Source organism: Podarcis melisellensis, assembly GCF_964234715.1.
Source record: "Podarcis melisellensis genome assembly, chromosome: 12".
Lineage (NCBI taxonomy): Eukaryota > Metazoa > Chordata > Lepidosauria > Squamata > Lacertidae > Podarcis > Podarcis melisellensis.
Window position 1 is genome coordinate 53960207 of NC_138544.1, and position 22146 is coordinate 53982352.

The following is a 22146-nucleotide window of genomic DNA, read 5'->3' on the forward strand; positions in this document are numbered from 1 at the left end:
CTCCACATGCAGCTGCTGGGTGACCTTGGGCTAGTCACACTTCTCTGAAGTCTCTCAGCCTCACTCACCTCACAGAGTGTTTGTTGTGGGGGAGGAAGGGAAAGGATAGATAGATAGATAATACTTTATTCGGCTATAAGCCGACAAGGTAAAACCAATCAATAAATAAAATAGCATTTTACATTCTAAAATATCAACTAAAATATTTCAACGCATAATCTCCTTCACATTACATACAATCTCTATGGAAGGGAAAGGAGAATGTTAGCCGCTTTGAGACTCCTTCGGGTAGTGATAAAGTGGGATATCAAATCCAAACTCTTCTTCTCTTCTTGAACCCATGAGCCTGAGATTAAGAGTCTCGTGCTCTACCGACTGAGCCATCCTTATTCAAATCTCAATAAATGGTCATCGCGTTATTCCAAAATGTGTACTCGGTGGTTTTCTTCCTTGGTCTTCTCCCCTCATGTATTCGATAAACAGTATTATAAAAAGAGAAAGGATTAGATTTCCCTTGGACTGCTCTGAGTTGACATGTTAGCTTTCCAACTAACGCTACCAGGGCCGTCTTAATCGTTGGCGCTAGAGGTGCACTGCACCCGGGCACCAGGCTCTCAGAGGTACCAGGCCAAGAATCTGGGGCCTAGCATTGGAGTCTGGGCAAGAGCTGCCGACAGCCGAGTGGAGCAGAGCCCGTTGGAATGCCGTGGGCTCTTCTTCCCCGGACTCCAAAGTTTGCCCCGAACTTGCAACGAGCCACTCGCAGCAGAAGAGCCCGTAGCGCTCCAGCGTTGGGTGGCGCTGGGAGAATGCGCCAACAGCGGAAAAGCCACCAAAGGAACCTGCACCTTGCGCATGCAACAGGATGCGTCGCGCAGTGCCCACAATGTTATACACTGCTCCGAAACAGTTAGCCGCCATGCAGCTGGGGGGGAGAGAGTGGGCGGACAGCACGGTGACTGTGCCACCCGGCATTTCTCCCCAGCATGGAACCCCCACCCACCTTCCTACACCCCGCAACCATTCTAAAGGTAAACAGCTACAGTCATACCTCATGTTACGTCCGCTTCATGTTACATTATTTTAGGTTATGTCCTGCGGCGACCCGGAAGTACCAGAAAGGGTTACTTCCTGGTTTCACTGCTTGCTCAGATGCGCAAAATGACATCATGCGTATGCGCAGAAGCGGCAAATCTCAACCCGCGCAGACGCGCCGCTGCGGGTTGCGTTCCTTTCTTGTTGTAAATGGGCCTCCGGAATAGATCCCGTTTCCCCGTTTGCAACCAGAGGTACCACTGTATTTCCTTGAAAAAGGGTCAACAACTTTGGGGTCCCCCCCAAAAAAGGTCAACAACTCTGGGCAAGCTAGGGGCACCGGGCGGATCTTTGCACCTGGCGCCACATATGCTTAAGACGGCCCTGAATGCTACTCTCCAGCCTTGAACATGCCATGATTTGTTATTCAAACTTTCTGCTGACTTCTGGCATGTGGCTATCTCTAACAGTGCAAGAAGGCTAATCTTTATTAGTCATCTTTTGGTTAAGATAATCCCCAAACCCCAATAATGCAAGTGCAGGAAAAATGCTAGCCATTGCATTGTAGATTGAACCTATTTCAATGGAAACCTTCGACATGTTGTTGTTGTTTAGTCGTTTAGTCGTGTCCGACTCTTTGTGACCCCAGGGACCAGAGCACGCCAGACACTCCTCTCTTCCACTGCCTCCCACAGTTTGGTCAAACTCATGCTGGTAGCTTCAAGAACACTGTCCCACCATCTCGTCCTCTTTCATCCCCTTCTCCTTGTGCCCTCCATCTTTCCCAACATCAGGAGTCTTCTCTTCTCATGAGGTGGCCAAAGTCTTGGAGCCTCATCTTCAGGATCTGTCCTTCCAGTGTGTACTCAGGGCTGGTTTCTTCAGAATGGATAGGTTTCATCTTCTTGCAGTCCATGGGACTCTCAAGAGTCTCCTCCACCTTCGACTAGAAAGACCAAATAAGATTACAGTTCCATTTTCAATCCCTTGCCTAGTCATCTCTAACGTGGAATTTACTTTTTCCACAGCTGTCGCACTCTGGCATGACATCTTCACTGTAGCGCTTGAGAGAGGCTCTGTCACCCCAAGCTGTAACACACAGCGAAGGTGTATAAATCTGAAACATTTGATCATTTCCTTCCGACAATGATTTGCAGAAATGTATTCTTGAAAGGGTCTTGTCTTGGAGATCCCAGCAAAGATTTCTTTGTTGTGATTTCCTTTCTGCCAGGCTTTGTCAAAAATGCACCACGTGGTGCCTTTCAGGAGGGGAGATTTAGCAAAGCACAGAAAAATGTTAAAATAATAATAATAAAAGCTGTCAAGAAAGGTTAATGAGTTTTCAAATGTGGCATCTGCTCTATTCTTCAGCTTGTAGCGCGGCAAGATAAGAAATTAATTAATGCATCCTATTGCTTCCTCTGAGAGGGTAAATTCTTGCCCTTCCAGTCTGGATGACGGCAAAACTGCCTGCTGGGGAACCAAAAAATTAATCTTTTAAACTTTTGTGGAAGTTGCATTTGAAGTTCAGAAATGCCATTTCCAGAACCTAGAACTTTGGAAGGAAGGAAGGAAGGAAGGAAGGAAGGAAGGAAGGAAGGAAGGAAGGAAGGAAGGAAGGTGCCAGGGAACTGCCATCGAAGCCAGAGGGAGAGGGAGGGCTCCAGAGGGGTTCAGGAGAGCGTCCCAGGAGGGAAAGAAGCAGTCCATCTTCTGGGGAAGGAATTCAGTGTAGCACCAGTGGAGAAGGGGGGCAGATGGGGGAATTGGAGAGGAGGCTCCATGACTCCTCGCCGGAGACCAGCGGGGAGAGCACGGGTCCTCCGCTGCCCACACCCTCCCTGCGCAGAAGGCTTCCGCGCAGGGAGAGTAGGCAGCGACTAGGTGTCAAAGAGCTTCTTTGCTGGAAGAAGTTCAAGAAACTCCCACTGATGGATCCTGCCAGCGATTGAGACAGCCACGGGTGAGTGGCTGTCCGGACACAAAGGGTTCACCCAGGTAACCCAGCCAGGTGTGGCGTCGATTTATGCACGAGCAACCCCTAGAACCATTAGAGAAGGAAAGCTATTATATAAAAGTTTCTATATTTGGAGTCAGATACAGAGCCTTCACTATGCAGGTAACTTGCATCTTAGAGGAGGGTTTGGTTCCAGGGTCCACACATAAATGCAAAAATGCATAAAGGCAGGAAACTGCCCCCCAATACCTCCCCCCCCCCGGTGGAGGGCTGCTTGCCTGCTTCAGGAAGACAGCATCCCAGAGCCCTCCTTCCACCTTCACAAAGTCCAGTAAAGGAGGCACTAAGCCAGGCACCCCCAAACTCAGCCCTCCAGATGTTTTTGGGACTACAACTCCCATCATCCCTGGCTAACAGGTCAGGGATGGTGGGAATTGTAGTCCCCAAAACATCTGGAGGGTCAAGTTTGGGGGTGCCTGCGCTAAGCCCTCACACAGCTTTCCCAGTGCCAAGTAAGCCTGTGATCACAGCCATGTGCAGGGGAGAAGGGATAAAGAAATGGGGAGTGGTGAATGGTGGGTTTCCTCCACTCCACATTTATTTATTTATCCCCCCATCACATACACATACACGTGCAAAGCTACGATCACGTAAAGATAATAAGCGAAAGATGTGAGTTACCTGTACAGTGGTACCTCTGGTTAAGAATTTAATTCATTCTGGAGGTCCGTTCTTAACCTGAAACTGTTCTTAACCTGAGGTACCACTTTAGCTAATGGGGCCTCCTGCTGCCGCCGCATGATTTCTGTTCTTATCCTGAAGTGAAGTTCTTAACCTGAGATACTATTTCTGGGTTAGCAGAGTCTGTAACCTGAGGCATCTGTAACCCTGGGTACCACTGTATCTACACCTGTTGGAAATTAACTGGGGGATACCAGTTAATCCTGAGTCTTGGAGTGGGGAAACTGCAAAAGAAAAGAAAAAAACGGCAGACTGCCTGAATTCAAAAAGTACATGGAGTTTCGGTCACTCCCTAGCCAAAAGAGCCTCCAACAGAGATTTATACAAAAGTAGGTGCAGTGTTTGCAAAGCACAGTAAAAGACAAGTTGTCAGACCTTTGCATGTCCTAGTACAGTGGTACCTCAGGTTACAGATGCTTCAGGTTACAGACTCCGCTAACCCAGAAATATTACCTCGGGTTAAGAACTTTGCTTCAGGATGAGAACAGAAATCGTGCTCCGGCGGTGCAGTGGCAGTGGGAGGCCCCATTAGCTAAAGTGGTACCTCAGGTTAAGAACAGTTTCAGGTTAAGAACTGAACTCCAGAACAAATTAAGTTCTTAACCTGAGGTACCATTGTATTAAGTGCTCGCAGTTGTGCTTTCCCCCACCCCTCACCCCTCTCGGAGTAAATAGACCACAACCTTAAGTAAGTTTAAATGCTTTACTTACAGGAATCAGAGATCTCACTCATGTATCATTCAACACTGCAGCAGAAACAACACAGGCAAGGTATTATTGGTTACAAAATACGGACGTTAGTCTCAAACATACAGTCTGAGATGTCTGCTCAGTTACATAGTTCAAAGAGAAGATGGGAGGGCAGTAAACAACCCTTATTTACTTCCTCTCCAAAGGTGAGGGGAGCATGACCTAACCAAGCCTTCTGTAACAAATCACAGCAATTTACAGCTGCCTGGTCCTTAACCCCATCATTTATTAACTAGCATAGGCGTGCATTGTTAGGTTTGAAAGCAAAATCTCCCACAATACAGGCAGAGAGCATAATATATAGCAAAATATCCGACACAATTTTAAGCACTGATCTATACATGACAGGCCCCGAGTGAGATTTTGTTTGGCTGTTACCACTTCTCCCTGAAGAGCAAACTTAGCAAAATATTTCTCACTTCCTTCCCCATTTTCCACCTAGTTGCTTTGTTTAGCTACGGGTTTGCAACCTCGTTCCAGAAACGCATGACATTTTGTTTGCTCGGTGGCTGCAGCGCGAACACTTTTTGTCTCTCTGCTGGGAAGGCAGAGGCATGCAAGCCAAAGAGTTTGTTTGACTTGTAGCTGGAGAGAAAAACAGCTGTCCTCTATCTTCTGGGATTAAGCAGCCTTTTAGCAGCAAATCACCTTGTGCTGTGAAGGAAGAGACATTTTAAATTTGGAACAGCTTCCTCTCCTCTCTCCCACCAGATCTTTAGAAAATAGATGCAAATATGCTCAGGATTAGCTCTCCTAACAACTGTTGCAATAAACACAAGGATGCAATTGTTGCTGTGATTAACAGTGATGAGTTGGAGTCATTCACTTGCTATCCCTGGGCCCCTTTTCGCACTCTTTGTCTTATTTCTTTTGTAGGGTGTTTATTCTGGCTCAGATAAGGGGAACTTTCTCCTGACTGAGGTCCATATTTCCTCATGGGCAAAGGTTAGAGTTGTATAGACGCAAACACACACCTGTCTCCATCTTTCACCCAGGCTTAAGCAAGGACCTTGGGGCCAGTGATGGACATGGCTTAGGGATAGGGGATATTGCTCCGTGAGAGTCCTGAGGACCAGATAGAAAGGCCTTGGGGGCCATATCTGGAGGTGCACAATTCATTTGTCACTTGCGGAAACCTGGTTGCTGTCTTCTTCTTTGGTGATCCCTCGTAGCCAAGTAAGATTGTCTTCCATAAACACGGTTTTAACAGTGAGTCCGTAAGTGACTGTGGAGGCCAGTTCTGGATCCACACATCCTTCCATAGTGGGGACATTAGTTTCTGGGCGGGAGTTGATCACGGTGTGGATTTGCCAAGCGTGCCTCCCTCTTAGCACCTTTCTCCCTTGTGTCCTGAGTTTGAGTGTCCTCAAAGGCCATGACACCTTTGGTCAAGGTTGTTCTCCAACTGGAGCGCTCGCAGGCCAGTGTTTCCCAGTTGTCAGTGTGTATACTACATTTTTTAGATTTGCCTTGAGGCAGTCTTTAAACCTCTTTTGTTGACCACCAGCCTTACACTTTCCATTTTTAAGTTCGGAATAGAATAGTTGCTTTGGAAGACGATAATCAGGCATCCGCACAACATGACCAGTCCAACGAAGTTGATGTTGAAGAATCATTGCTTCAACACTGGTGATCTTTGCCTCTTCCAGTACACTGGTATTAGTTTGCCTGTCTTCCCAAGTGATCCCCAGTGTAGCTGTAACTGTTGGAGGATGGATGGCAGCTAACAGATTGAGGTTGAATCCTGACAAGACAGAAGTACTGTTTTGGGGGGTACAGGGGGCGGGCAGGGGCGGGGGACTCCCTGGTCCTGAATGGGGTAACTGTGCCCCTGAAGGACCAGGTGCGCAGCCTGGGAGTCATTTTGGACTTATAGCTGTCCATGGAGGCGCAGGTTAATTCTGTGTCCAGGACAGCTGTCTACCAGCTCCACCTGGTACGCAGGATGAGACCCTACCTGCCTGCGGACTGTCCTGCCAGAGTGGTGCATGCTCTAGTTATCTCCCGCTTGGACTACTGCAATGCACTCTACGTGGGGCTACCTTTGAAGGTGACCCGGAAACTGCAATTAATCCAGAATGCGGAAGCTAGACTGGTGACTGGGAGTGGCCACTGGGACCACATAACACCAGTCCTGAGATATCTGCATTGGCTCCCAGTACGTTTCCGAGCACAATTCAAAGTGTTGGTGCTGACCTTTAAAGCCCTAAATGGCCTCGATCCTGTATACCTGAAGAAGTGTCTCCACCCCCATCGTTCAGCCCGAACATTGAGATCCAGGGTCTTCTGGCGGTTCCCTAATTGCAAGAAGTGAGGTTACAGGGAACCAGGCAGAGGGCCTTCTCGGTGGTGGCGCCCGCCCTGTGGAACGCCCTCCCTTCAGATGTGAAGTAAATAAGCAGCTATCTTCTCTTTAAAAGACATCTGAAGGTAGCCCTCTTTAGGGACGTTTTTAATATTTAATGCTGTATTGTTTTTAACACTCGATTGGAAGCCGCCCAGAGTGGCTGGGGAAACTCAGCCAGATGGGCGGGATATAAATAATAAATTATTATTACTATATTAACAAAGCAGCGAACTTATTGCAGGCTGGCTAGAGTGTTAGTAATAAATACTTGGGTTTGGCTAGCAACATGCGCAACAGCATATAGAGGCCCAGAGCTTGGTGGTAGAGCTTCTGCCTCGGATGCAGAAGGTTGCAGGTTCAATCCCTGGCGTCTCTCGGCAGGCCTGGCAGAGATGTCCTGTCTGCAACCCCAGAGATTTATTACTTATTTGTAAAATTATTTGCGTACCATAAAATATATGTCATTTTAAAAAAATCTACCAAAGTGGTTTACAGCAATAAAAACATAAACCATACAGCAAAACTACAAAAAGGAATTTTAAAAGGCACCGGTGGTGTGGGGTTGGCAACACGAGAACAGACCTTTTCTACAGTGGTTCCCCATTTGTGGAATACTCTCCCTACAAAGGTTTGGCTAGCGACTTTATTATAAACCTTTAGGCACCTGGCAAAAACGTTCCTCTTTTTTGACATCCAATGCCCTTTTAAAAGGTGTTGGGGCAGGATTATTGAGTTTTCCTTCTTATTTTTAATTGTGTTTTTATACTGTGATTTTATGTTGTAACCGCTCTGAGACCTGCAGGTATAGGGCAGTATACAAATTTAATTCATCATCATCATCATAGAATCTTATAGTTGGAAGGGACCTGTCAGGGAACTGACATCAGAGCGAGAGGCGGAGGCAGGGCTCCAGAGCGATGCCGGAGAGGGGACCAGCAGGGGGGAAGGAATTCAGCATAACACCAATAGAGAAGAGAGGGAGATGGAGGAATTGGTGACAGGGCTCCAAGACCCTTCACCCGAAACTAGTGGAGAGAGCGCTGGCACGCCCCTGCCTTCCCCTTACTTGCGCAGACGAGTTCCGCGCAGGGAAAATAGGAGGAGACTCGGGGTCAAACAGCTCTTATGCTGGAAGAGGTTCAAGAAACGCCCACTGACGGATTCTGCAAGTGACTAACAGGTCACGGAGGGCGAGCTCCGACCCTAAGCATGGTTGGGCAAGCAATCTAACTAAACCGAAGGCAATTTACGCACAAGTAACCCCTCACAACCATTACAGGACCCTAGCGTCATCTAGTCCAACCCCCTGCGATGCAGGAATCTCATAATAATAATAATCCTTCAACAACCTGGTGTTGTTACTGGACTCCAACTCCCATCATCCTTGACCAATGCCTGGGCCACCAGGGGAAGTGCGGCACTCAATATTTGGAGGGCACCAGTTGGGGAATCCTGCTTCGTTTTGTATTTCATCATTTTGCATTTCCTTCTTGGATCCAACGTTGGGGGAAAACCTGACACTTGTCTCTTCAGAAGGGGAAATCAGTTGTTGCAACAGCCACTTCCTGGAAACATTCCTGTGTCGTTATGCAACCTGATGGATGTGCTGGTCCTCAGCCCGGCGAAAATATTTGACTTTTGAGAAAGAAAAGCTTGCGATTTTGGCTGGGAGATGTTGCTTTGCACATACACACACCCTTGAACAGCGGCAAGCAGCTGAGTTTCTGAGCATCATCTGGACCTCAGGATTGTTCCTGTTGTGCTTGCCAAAACTTCTCTGGCTATGAGCGGATCCAGCCGCCTCCTCCTTGATCTCGGAAGCAATCGATAGCCGGGTGAGCTGGTCCCAAACAAGAGAGCCATTTATTATGTATTACAAGGAACAAACCTGTATGTGTCGGGTTATTACTGGTGTCCTGTGATGGATTACTGCATGCTCAAATATTGATTGGAAACTTGTTTGTTTGTTTTTTAAAAAAAAGATATTTATTAAAGTTTTCAAAATTAATACAATAAAAAAGAACCAAAAAGAAAAAAGAAAAAAAATACAAAAAAGTTTAAAAACACATAAAGTTCACAATACTTATTTTTCATTAACATATTTCCCCGACCTCCTCATACCTCCCTTTTTTGTATTCCAATTCAAATTGTTAGTTCAGCAAATCCTTAACAGTAATTTTTAACCTATTTCTGCACCCTTTTTTTCCATATCACTCAAAACATTACAGCTGGAAACCACTTAGTTTCTATCCAACATCCAAATATTCATTGGAAACTTGGATGAGGGTTTGCAAAACTGTTGCCTAGATATGCGCTATCCCAAAGCCTTCAGGTTGGTAGCAATGTTTTCCTGCTTTGTTGGTTCTGAATAGCCAAGTTGGTAATGGGAGGCAGCGGTGGTGTAGTGGTTAGAGCATCAGAAAAGGACCTGGGAGACATAAGGTTTGAATGCCCACTTGGCCATGAAACTCACTGGGTGACCTTCGGCCAGTCACTGCCTCGCAGCCTGACCTACTTTGCAGGGTTGTTGTGGGGATTAAAATGAGGGAGGGGGGACTGTACCACCTTGAGCTCCTTAGAGGAAAAGGAACGATATAAATGTTGCCAGTCAGTCAATAACAGAGACCGCTGTCACTTCGCATGCAGAAATTGACCAGAGTGGCAGATCAACTTACCTATGAGGAAAAGTTGGCAATGTTTGGGGTGCTGTGGTTTGGGCGAAAGGAAAGTGGGGTAAAGGAGTAAACGTGTACAGTGGTACCTCGGGTTACATACGCTTCAGGTTACAGACTCCGCTAACCCAGAAATATTACCTCGGGTTAAGAACTTTGCTTCAGGATGAGAACAGAAATCATGCTCTGGTGGCACGGCGGCAGCAGGAGGCCCCATTAGCTAAAGTGGTGCTTCAGGTTAAGAACAGTTTCAGGTTAAGAACAGACCTCCAGAACGAATTAAGTTCTTAACCCGAGGTACCACTGTATAAGCATATGGACAAAGAAAGTGGTTCAGGAGACTAGTGACGTCATCCAATGAAGCCTAACAGGCAAAACAATGGACTCCTCTACACAGCACTTCTTTAAACTATGGGACTCATTGACACAAGATGTAGAGATGGCCACCAACTTGGGTGGCTTTAAAAGAGGATTGGATAAATTTATGGAGTGTGAGGCTATCAATGGCCAGCAGTCAGTGCTTTTCGTTTGTGTTTTTGTAAAAGAGAATTAGGTGCTGGGACTTACATTTTGATTAAAAAAAAAAATCCCAGTCACCAGTCTAGCTGCCGCGTTCCGGATTAGTTGTAGTTTCCGAGTCACCTTCAAAGGTAGCCCCATGTAGAGCGCATTGCAGTAGTCCAAGCGGGAGATAACCAGAGCATGCACCACTCTGGCGAGATAGTCTGTGGGCAGATAGTGTCTCAGCCTGCATACCAGATGGAACTAGATTGTAACCTAGAAAACCACATAGAGCTGAAAGAGGAAGTGGGAAAGAGGGCCACTCTTGGGCTCCATGATGACTGCAGATGGTGACAGCAGTCACGAAATTAAAAGACGCCTGCTTCTTGGGAGGAAAGCAATGACAAACCTAGACAGCATCTTAAAAAGCAGAGACATCACCTTTGCAACAAAGGTCCACATAGTTCAAGCTATGGTTTTCCCAGTAGTGATGTATGGAAGTGAGAGCTGGACCATAAAGAAGGCTGATCGCTGAAGAATGGATGCTTTTGAATTATGGTGCTGGAGGAGACTCTTGAGAGAGTGCATTGCAGTAGTCCAAGCGGGAGATAACCAGAGCATGCACCACTCTGGCGAGACAGTCCATGGGCAGGTAGGGTCTCAGCCTGTGTACCAGGTGGAGTTGGTAGACAGCTGCCCTGGACACAGAATTGACCTGCGCCTCCATGGGCAGCTGTGAGTCCAAAATGACTCCCAGGCTGTGCACCTGGTCCTTCAGGGGCACAGTTACCCCATTCAGGACCAGGGAGTCCCCCGCCCCCGCCCCCGCCCGCCCCCTGTCCCCATCCATCCTCCAACCGTTACAGCTACACATCACTTGGGAAGACAGGCAAACTAATATCAGTGTACTAGAAGAGGCAAAGATCACCAGTGTTGAAGGACCAGGGAGTCCCCCACACTTGCCCACCCTCTGTGCCCCAGAAACAATACAGTGGACGCTCAGGTTGCGAACATGATCTGTGTGGGATGCACATTCGCAACCCGCAGAGTTCGCAACCTGCAGCGGCGCGTCTGTGCAAGATTGTGATTTGGTCTTCTGCGCATGCGCAAAGCGTGATTTAGTGCTTCTGCGCATGCGCGACCCCGAAACCTGGAGGTAACCCGTTCCGGTACTTCCGGGTTTTGGCAGGTCCGTAACCCCCCCAAAAAAATGCAACCTGGAGCGTCTGTAACCCAAGGTATGACTGTACAGTGGTACCTTGGGTTACACATGCTTCAGGTTACATAAGCTTCAGGTTACAGACTCCGCTAACCCAGAAATAGTACCTCGGGTTAAGAACTTTGCTTCAGGATGAGAACAGAAATCGTGCTCCGGCGGCACGGCGGCAGCGGGAGGCCCCATTAGCTAAAGTGGTGCTTCAGGTTAAGAACAGTTTCAGGTTAAGAATGGACCTCCGGAACGAATTAAGTACTTAACCCAAGGCACCACTATACTTGTCAGGATTCAACTTCAATCCATTATCTGCCATCCATCCTTAAAAGCACTGGATCAGGCCAGTGGTCCACCTTGCCCAGCATCCTATTCTCTCAGTGTCCAACCGGGAGAGATCAGTTGAGTTGGCAGGTGTACATTGGCAGCCCCTCAGTGCACCGGCTGTTCCCTTCTGCCAGCGCATATTATAAGAGAGGTTTATGGAACAAGTCCTCTGCCCAGAGACCATCAAGACCAGGCAAGCACAGATCAATTTGCTTTGGAGCACTCTGCCCGGCCTGTTGTTTGCACAGGAACTTGGGCGAGTGCGAAACAGGTTCGGCCACAGCAATGTGCACAAGCAGAGATATTCTAAGAATATAGTGCCAACCCCACTCCCACTAGCAAATAGGAACAAGTCAGGCATTTAAAAATAAGCATGACTGACAACACCAAAAGAAAAGGGTTTCAAAACCAAACAAGAGCTCTCGAGCTTGCATTTAAAGAAATGTCATTATAGGATGAATATGTGAGCAGGATTTGAACTATGAGCAACAGAAGAACTTAAAGGTAGTGTTGCTAAGATATGAAGTAGAAGGCAGAGTGCTGCAGAGGGAGGGAAATCAAAACATCATGGAAAAGGGGATGGGAAGTTGCCAAAAATAACAAGGAAAAAAATGCTTTACTCTGTATTGAAGTGTATGTGTTAAATTTTTGGAAAGCTTAATAAAAATTTGAGTTAAAAAGGGCTCTCGAGCTTGCGCCTAATCTTGCATGCATCCAGGCGCACAATGCAATTCAATGTCAGAAGGCAAACCACTGGATCTTGAGCAGGAAAGAGAGAGTGAGAGAGAGTTTCCTGGCAAAGCTAGCTGGGAACCGAAGGAGTTTTGAATGGTGTGACTGGAAAACAGGGGTATACCTAGGGGTAAGGTAAAAGGTAAAGGAACCCCTGACCATTAGGTCTAGTCGTGGCCGACTCTGGGGTTGTGGCGCTCATCTCGTTTTATTGGCAGAGGGAGCCGGCGTACAGCTTCCGGGTCATGTGGCCAGCATGACTAAGCCACTTCTGGCGAACAAGAGCAGAGCACAGAAACCCTGTTTACCTTCCCGCCGGAGCGGTACCTATTTATCCACTTGCACTTTGACGTGCTTTCAAACTGCTAGGTTGGCAGGAGCAGGGACCGAGCAACGGGAGCTCACCCCATCGTGGGGATTCAAACCGCTGACCTTCTGATCGGCAAGTCCTAGGCTCTGTGGTCTAACCACAGCGCCACCCGCGTCCCTTTAACCCTGTATAAGGCACTCCTAAGTGTCCCACAATGCGACACCCAAGTGAGAGAGGACCGCTCTCTATCATCAAGGGGCACATTTCAAACATCACCTATTTTAAAAGAGGGCTACTTCCATTAAAAGAGTTCTTCAGAACCCTTTCTTTTTGCACTCCATCCCTGTCGAGGGATTAAGATGCTGATAAAATCTAGACTAAAGGCTGAGCATTCACAGCAAGAGGCTGGCTATATTGCATTCGTGGACAGACTTCGCAAGTTTTCTAGTTAATAGCAGGCATTTGAAAACGCGTTACTAGTCTTTTCAGCAGAGTTTATACATCCAGCTATTATTCCATTAGGGACGCGGGTGGCGCTGTGGGTTAAACCACAGAGCCTAGGGCTTGCCGATCAGAAGGTCGGCGGTTCGAATCCCTGGGATTGGGTGAGCTCCTGTTGTTCAGTCCCACCTCCTGCCAACCTAGCAGTTCGAAAGCACATCAAAGTGGAAGTAGATAAATAGGTACCCCTCTGACAGGAAGGTAAACAGCATTTCCGTGCGCTGCTCTGGTTCACCAGAAGCGGCTTAGTTGTGCTGGCCACATGACCTGAAAGCTGTATGCCAGCTCCCTCGGCCAATAAAACGAGATGAGCGCCGCAACCCCAGAGTCATCCATGACTGGACCTAACGGTCAGGGGTCCACTTACCTTTACTTATTATTCCATTGCGGAGAGAAAAACCTTAAGTAGCTGAGAGAGTTTTGCTTAGTGGTTGCTACAGTGCCTTTACATGAGAGTTGGTGGAACTGAAAACAGGATGGTTTCCAGATTTCCTCTTGTACTAAATTAGAATTGCACTTCCGGGCATCAGTTTGGCTTTCATTCCTGACGAGTGTCCATGAAGAGATACTTCCATGTATGGAAAATCATGCGAATGGGGCACCCTTGAAGATAGGGTGCTGGTTGCCCTCCATGTGTCCTGCAAAGGATTATGGCAGGGTCACCAACCATATTGATGGATGAGTGAGTGCTGTGGACACCCTTCTTTGACCTTTCTCTCCCAAAATTTCTCTTCATGGCCACTTTTGATCTCCAGGGGCTGTTCCAAGCCACTGGGTCCCCCCCCCTTCCATCTCCCTGAATGGTTCTGGACGGGGGAAGCTCTAACATGCGGAGACTTGCAGCTTTCCAGTTATACTGTAAGCTCCTCATTTATTATTTTTCTGTTGGCAGATGAAACACAGGGAGAAATTAAGACACCTCTGCGCTTATCAGATGAACCAAGTTAAAATACTCCCACAGCGGAGAAAGTGGGTCTCTTCCTCTCCCAGCCCCCATACTCCTTTGAAAATGACTCACATCGTCAACTCCGTGTTTACTTTTCTCGCCCGAGGAGCAAAGATAACCCTCAAGTATTCACGCTGCTTCAACTCTTGCATATGTATAAGTTGTGCTTGAGATCCAAGGACTCTGGAGTTCCTTAGTGCAATTGGGTGTGATTTTCATTCTGCAGTGCAGCTCTGTCAAAAGACAGAAAATGGAGTGTGGCCTTTCATGTGTTGATACCTTTTGAGGAATTGCTGGGCCGCTTGCTCTTTGGTGGTTTGAACTGGCCATCTTGATGCCTGGTTGAAGAGGAATGCTTTAAAAATCCTCGGGCACTGGATGCCTCCTAGCTTTTACGGAGTGGCAGGGAAACTGCAGCCCCCATCACCCCAAACTCCTGGCCACACTAGGAGTTGCAGTTCAGCAATATATAATATATAATATAATTTTTTATTTATACCCCACCCTCCCTGGCCAGCCGGGCTCAGGGTGGCTAACACCAGTAAAATTACAATTAAAAAAAAAACAGTTTAAAATACAGGTTAAAATATAATTTGAAATGCAGCCTCATTTTAATAGTAGCCCATAGATCAAAACCATAAGGAAAGGAAACATAAGGGTCAGACTGAGTCCAAACCAAAGGCCAGATGGAACAGCTCTGTCTTGCAGGCCCTGCGGAAAGATGTCAAGTCCCGCAGGGCCCTGGTCTCTTGTGACAGCATTCCACCAAGTCAGGGTCAGTACTGAAAAGGCCCTGGCCCTAGTTGAGACCAATCTAACCACCTTGCGACCTGGGACCTCCAAAGTGTTGTCATTTGTGGACCTTAAGGTCCTCTGCGGGGCATACCAGTAGAGGCGGTCCCGTAGGTATGTGGGTCCTAGGGAGCAGCTCGACAGCTACAGATACCCTATGTTAGAAGGCGGACTTTAGAGGGGCAACACATTCCCCAAGCTCTTGTGGGGTATCTCATTCCAAACTCTCCAGAAGAGACCCGAAGTCACCAGGAGACACTCTCTCCTATCATTGACTCTTATTGGCAAAACATCAACTGGTTACCCTGAGTTACTATTCAGCGCACAGCCTAACCAAGGAATAGACTCTCATCAGCTCAGCACCTTGAAGGCAAACATAACCAACACAGCTTGCCCATTCCATGCTCTCCCAGCTGGTCCCTCTAGTCTCTATAGTCGTCAGCATGGTGCCCATGGGTGTGACAGTTGTGCTTGAGGTCTTCTGGCACATGCAAAGCTTCAGAGGCCCTCCACTTGTTACCCTCTTTGGTTGTGAGGTGGTACGGATGGGTGCATTTTTCCTCCCTTGAAAAGTTGTTGTTGTTTAGTCATTTAGTCATGTCCGACTCTTCGTGACCCCATGGACCAGAGCACTCCAGGCACTCCCGTCTTCCACTGCCTCCCGCAATTTGGTCAAACTCATGCTGGCAGCTTCAAGAACACTGCCCAACCATCTTGTCCTCTGTCATACCCTTCTCCTTGTGCCCTCAATCTTTCCCAACATCAGGGTCTTTTCCAGGGAGTCTTCTCTTCTCATGAGCCTCAGCTTCAGGATCTGTCCTTCCAGTGAGCACTCAGGGCTGATTTCCTTCAGAATGGATAGGTTTGATCTTCTTGCAGTCCATGGGACTCTCAAGAGTCTCCTCCAGCACCATAATTCAAAAGCATCCATTCTTCGGCGATATGCCTTCTTTATGGTCCAGCTCTCACTTCCATACATCACTACTGGGAAAACCATAGCTTTAACTATGCGGACCTTTGTTGGAAAGGTGATGTCTCTGCTTTTTAAGATGCTGTCTAGGTTTGTCATTGCTTTTCTCCCAAGAAGCAGGCGTCTTTTAATTTCGTGACTGCTGTCACCATCTGCAGTCATCATGGAGCCCAAGAGTGGCCCTCTTTCCCACTTCCTCTTTCAGCTCTATGTGGTTTTCTAGGTTACAATCTAGTTCCATCTGGTATGCAGGCTGAGACACTATCTGCCCACAGACTGTCTCACCAGAATGGTGCATGCTCTAGTTATCTCCCGCTTGGACTACTGCAATGCGCTCCACGTGGGGCTACCTTTGAAGGTGACCCAGCAACTACAACTAATCCAGAATGTGGCAGCTAGACAGGTGACTGAGAGTGGCCACCGAGACCACATAACACCAGTCCTGAAAGACCTACATTCGCTCCCAGTACGTTTCTGAGCACAATTCAAAGTATTGGTGCTGACCTTTAAAGCCTTAAACGGCCTCTGCCCAGTATACCTGAAGGAGCGTCTCCACATCCATCATTCTGCCTGAACACTGAGGTCCAGCGCTGAGGGCCTTCTGGCAGTTCCCTCTGTGAGAAGTGAGGTTACAGGAAACAGGCAGAGGGGCTTCTTGGTGGTGGCACCCGCTCTGTGGATCACCCTCCCATCAGATGTCAAGGAAATAAACAACTATCTGACTTTCAGAAAACATATGAAGGCAGCCCTGTTTAGGGAAGTTTTTAATGTTTGATGTTCTATTGTGTTTTTTATATTCTGTTGGCTGCTGCCCAGAGTGGCTGGGGAAATCCAGCCAGATGGGTGGGGTATAAATATGATGATGATGGTGATGATGATGATGGTGATGATGATTTCTGCTGGATCCATTGGAAAAGTGAAGTGTTTTGTCTTCCTTTCTGCTTCAGGGTGGGTAATGGTGATCCAGGGTGGGCGATAAAAAGGGTGTGTGGAGCCAGTGTGTGAAGCCAGTGTGGTGTAGTGGTTAAGAGCGGTGGGCTTGTAATCTGGTGAACTGGGTTCACGTCCCCGCTCCTCCACATGCAGCTGCTGGGTGACCTTGGGCTAGTCACACTTCTCTGAAGTCTCTCAGCCCCACTCACCTCACAGAGTGTTTGTTGTGGGTGAGAAAGGGAAAGGAGATTGTTAGCCACTTTGAGACTCCTTCGGGTAGTGATAAAGCGGGATATCAAATCCAAACTCCTCTTCTCCTTCAACACTCACTCAAAAATGCAAATGTTCCCAAAGGCTTGCGATTGCTGAGTATCATCGCATCAGTTAAATTAGCAGAACACCCTGCTGCACAAATGAAGTTTGAACTCTCAATCAGAATCAGTTTTGCTCTGCTCTGTCTTTTGCCTTTTGGTAGCCTGATTCACTCCATCCCTTGGGGTTTTAACAAAAATGCCCAGCTGGACTTGTCCCTCCCTAAAGCTGCTTTGCCCGATGAAAATACGACACATCCCTTTTCGCATAGCATCAATACACTTTCTAATGTCACCTCTAGAGAGCAAAACAAGAGGAGATAAATCAATAAAAAGCCAAACGAAATTTATTTAGGGTGCATGGGATCCTTATGGCAGAGGAGTGCCAAAATGCTGGTGCCACAGAGTAGCTCATGTTTCTTTAGCTCAGATGTTGTGTGGGATTGTTGTACAATAATACCATTCCACCAAGGCATCATGGGTTTTTTCATAGAGCAGAGCGAAAATAGCTTCCTGGAATTGTCTGCATTCATGGCCGATGAAATGTTGAGGGCAAGGAACATTTGCATTGCTATCTCACCTTTTTCTCCAATGAGCTCAAGGAGATGGTATACAATGCAGCCAGTGTGGTGTAGTGGTTAGAGTGTCGGACTAGGACCTGGGACACCAGGGTTCGAATCCCCACTCTGCCATGACGTTCTCCCGGTGATCTTGGACTGGTCACTCACTCTCTGCCTAATCTACCTCACAGGGCAGTTGTGAGGATAAAATGTGGAAGGTTGGAACTATTTACACCACCTTGAGCTCCCCGGAGGCAAGGCAGGATATAAATAAAAGAAATGAAATCATGAAATGAAATAGGTTCTTCACATTTAAACCCTGCAGCAACCTTGCAAGGCAGGATAGATTTTTATTTCTTGTAGGGAAGAGGAATTCCCCATCAGTTTGCAAACTCCATAATGCATTGTTCTAGCCTCATGCATGCAGAGCAGAAAAGCTTTTTGGGAAACAGGAGGGGAATGATTTTGAAACCCGTTGCTGCTTCCGTGCGCTGCTTCACCTGTGCAAATCACACCCCACCCTTTCACCATGTGGAACAGGCAACTGAAGACTCTAGATCAGCAGTTCTCAGCCTGCGGGTCCCCAGATGCTGTTGGACTACAACTCCCATCATCCCTGAGCTCTGGCCTTGCTAGCTAGGGGTGATGGGAGTTGTAGTTCAACAACATCTGGGGACCCACAGGTTGAGAAAGGCTGCTCTAGATCATGGGTAGGCAAACTAAGCCCCGGGGCTGGATCCTGCCCAATCACCTTCTGAATTAAGCCCATGGACAGTCTGGGAATCAGCGTGTTTTTACATGAGTAGAATGTGTCCTTTTATTTAAAATGCATCTCTGGGTTACTTGTGGGGCATAGGAATTCATTCTTCTACTTCTTTTTCAAAATACAGTCTGGCCCCCCCACAAGGTATAAGGGACAGTGGACCGCCCCCCTGCTGGAAAGGTTTGATGATGCTAGATGTATGTGGCCCGCCATATAGTGCTGCCCCACAAGAAGCGTGCAAAGCTTCTCTCGGTTTTGCTGTTTCCACTGAAGTTTCCATTTCTCTTTCTTCTTAGGCTGCGGGAGTATGTGGGATAACCTTACTTGCTGGCCTGCAGGAAGTCTGGGCGAAGTCAAAGTCCTGCCCTGCCCTGCCTATTTCACCTTCTTTTCAAGGACTGCAGGTAAGTGGTTTTCCCAATTCAGAGCGTACGGGAAGATGGTTTTGTCTGTGGGTTTATATCTGCGAGTCTTTCTGATCGAAGGTGAACAGCTTTGATAAACCACTTTATAAACAGGCGCCAAGTCTGATGGCAGACATCTTGTCATCCCGAGTTGCCCGCCTCTCATTATGGAGAAAGCGGGTAGAGAAAAGGTTTTACTCCTTCTAACCTAGAGCCAGCGTGGTGTAGTGGTTAAGAGCAGTGGACTCGTAATCTGGTGAATCGGGTTCGATTCCCTGCTCCTCCATATGCAGCTGCTGGGTAACCTTGGGCTAGTCACACTTCTCTGAAGTCTCTCAGCCTCATTCACCTCACAGAGTGTTTGTTGTGGGGGAGGAAGGGAAAGGAGAATGTTAGCTGCTTTGAGACTCCTCAGGGTAGTGATGAAGCAGGGTATCAAATCCAAACTCTTCTTCTCTTCTTCCCAGCCTCCTCCAGCCAGCGCCAAGATAGTTCTTCCTACTTGTTCCCAGAACACCTTCAGATTTCAGAAAGGATACATTTTCCCATGACATCACACACACCACCACTACCTTGTCACCCTCCCAAATCTCCTGTCTCTGTCCACCAGTGGCATAACGTGGGTTGCCAGCACCCGGGGCAAGGCAAGTAATTTGCACCCCCCTAACCCGTGGATTTGCGCCCCCTAACCCCCAGATGTTGCGCCCAGTGCGGCTGGCCCCCCTGCACCCCCCACGCTACGCCACTGCTGTCCACTCCTCGAATAAGAGGGGAAGGATAACTTTTTGCATAGCCAGTGGCCCTCAATGACCCAGAACCTGGTTCCCCGTTGTTTCTTAATGGCTCTGCACTTAGCTAGCCCAGCCAGGCTGGTTTTCATAAACTAAACCAAGGAATTTCCTCTCTGACCTAGTTCTGCAGCTTGTATTTTCCCTTCTTATCCCAAACATTAGCTAAATACTACTGTTTATGGCTTTCTACCATTCACAAACAGACTCTGCTACCTTAGATCTTAGTTCGGCAACAGTGGCACGCGGTGAATTATTTTGTAGGGGAACTGTTAGGGCCAGAGCTGCCGGCTTGTGAGGTCAACTGTGGGGTGTGGGGTTGACATGGCGCACATGACATTGCGACGTCCCAAAGTTGCAAGCGTGAGTTGCAAGCTGGGCACAAGCTGGATGCTAGAGCCCTGAGGCCTCCTGCCCAAAGCCGAACAAGCATTGGCAAGGTGGCAGAAGGGCTCTTGGACCCTTTAGGAGACTACCCTGGTCCCCCTAGTTTACGAACCACACACAACTGTTCAGCGAGTTCCATAGTTAACTAGGCACTGTGTGAAGAGTACCTAGTTAAACTATGCCCTTTGCCTTCCTCAATCTCCCAACACTCAAGTTTCATTGAGTGGCCCCAACCTCTAGCATTGTGTTTGAGTCTGCCATCTTAAATGCACCAGGTATAATGGTACCTCGGTTCTCGAATGTAACCCGATCCGGAAGACTGTTTGAGTTCTGAAACGTTTGAAAACCGAGGTGCAAAGGGCTGTCTACAAATTAAATTGAGAAAATTGAAAAACAAGCAGCAGAAGCCGTTCGACTTCCAAGGCGCGTTCGAAAACAGAAGCATTGACTTCTGGGTTTTCGGCATTCAGGTTCCAAAACATTAGTTAACAGAGACGTTCGAGAACCGAGGTACCACTGTATTTAGTAGTTACTGATTGCAGTGGGACTTGCTTCTAAGTAAAGGTAAAGGTAAAGGTACCCCTGCCCGTACGGGCCAGTCGTGTCCAACTCTAGGGTTGCGCGCTCATCTCGCTTAAGAGGCTGGGAGCCGGCGCCGTCCAAAGACACTTCTGGGTCACGTGGCCAGCGTGACGAAGCTGCAACTGGCGAGCCAGCACCAGCGCTGCACACGGAAACGCCGTTTACCTTCCCGCTATAAAGCGGTACCTATTTATCTACTTGCACTTAGGGGTGCTTTCGAACTGCTAGGTGGGCAGGAGCAGGGACCGAATGATGGGAGCTCACCCCACTGTGGGGATTCGAACCGCCAACCTTACAATTGGCAAGTCCTAGGCACTGAGGTTTTACCCACAGCGCCACCCGCGTCCCTTGCTTCTAAGTAGATGCCCATTAATTGGCTCATGCTGCCCGGCCAGTCAAGATATTCCTCAGGAGAGCTTTGACATTGTCTTTTCCTTTTATTTTTATTTTCTTGACACCATGCCAAGAGTTATTTTGAGCACATCTCTCCCAGTTGTGCCTCCATCATGTCAGGAACCCTGTAAATGAAACGGTGATTTTTTTAAAAAAATATTTCTGTTCTGAGGTCCCCTGACTTAAGAGCTTTTTTGGCAAGCGCAGCTAATTTGATAGGCAGGATCGGATCTGTCAAAATGCCTTCACTGGAGATGGGCTGAGCTCCAGAAAGCTCATCCCCTGTTCCCCATCACCTCCACTCAAACTTTTGTCAGGGCTGTTTGTAAAGAGCCTGTCCATTTCTAAATCCCAGACTTCATGACAGCCCCTTGTTCTGTGGCAGTCGCTCAGCGCAGCGAGGCAAGGGCAGAAGAAATAGATCTGTTGATTGCGAAACACTCACCCTGAACAGCTGATTCACTAAACGGTTCAACTTTCCCCAAGAGTTTACTCACTGCAGTTATCACATCTGTCTTCTGCAGCCTTTTGAAATGTCATCATAAAACTGTGGGCATTTTTTAACTCTACCTCTGATGATATTTGGTAGGGTTGGCGGTGGTCAGATCATAGTATCATCATCATCATCATCATCATCATCATCATTTATTACTTATACCCCGCCCATCTGGCCTCCCCAGCCACTCTGGGTGGCTTCCAACAGAATATTAAAAACACAATAAAGCAGGCTTCCTCAAACTCAGCCCTCCAGATGTTTTTGGCCTACAACTCCCATGATCCCTAGCTAGTGGGACCAGTGGTCAGGGATGGTGGGAATTGTAGTCTCAAAACATCTGGAGGGCCGAGGTTGTGGAAGCCTGCAATAAAACATGAAACATTAAAAACTTCCCTAAACAGGGCTGCCTTCAGATGTCTTCTGAAAGTCAGATAGTTGTTTATTTCCTTGACATCTGATGGGAGGGCGTTCCACAGGACGGGTTCCACTACTGAGAAGGCCCTCTGCCTGGTTCCCTGTAACATCACTTCTCGCAGGGAGGGAACTGCCGGAAGGCCTTCGGAGCTGGGCCTCAGTGTCCGGGCTGAACGATGGGGTGGAGACACTCCTTCAGGTATACTCTAGAATTGTAGAGTTGAAGGGGACCCGGAAGATTATTGATCCCAAAGGGGGGATCAAACCTGCAATCTTGGCGTTATCAGCACCCTGCTCTAACCCAGGCTTCCTCAACCTCAGCCC

At 47.8% G+C, this 22146-nt stretch overlaps 1 protein-coding gene across 1 annotated transcript in view; it reads left to right on the top strand.

Annotated features, from left to right (window-relative positions):
• The window catches only part of LOC309353250 (vasoactive intestinal polypeptide receptor-like), a 118217-nt gene that overhangs the window by 47179 nt on the left and 48892 nt on the right, over positions 1–22146 (top strand). The window contains exon 3 of the mRNA XM_081882576.1: positions 18655–18762. Coding sequence (XP_081738702.1) covers positions 18655–18762 — 108 coding nt within the window. The remainder of the gene's footprint in view (positions 1–18654; positions 18763–22146) is intronic.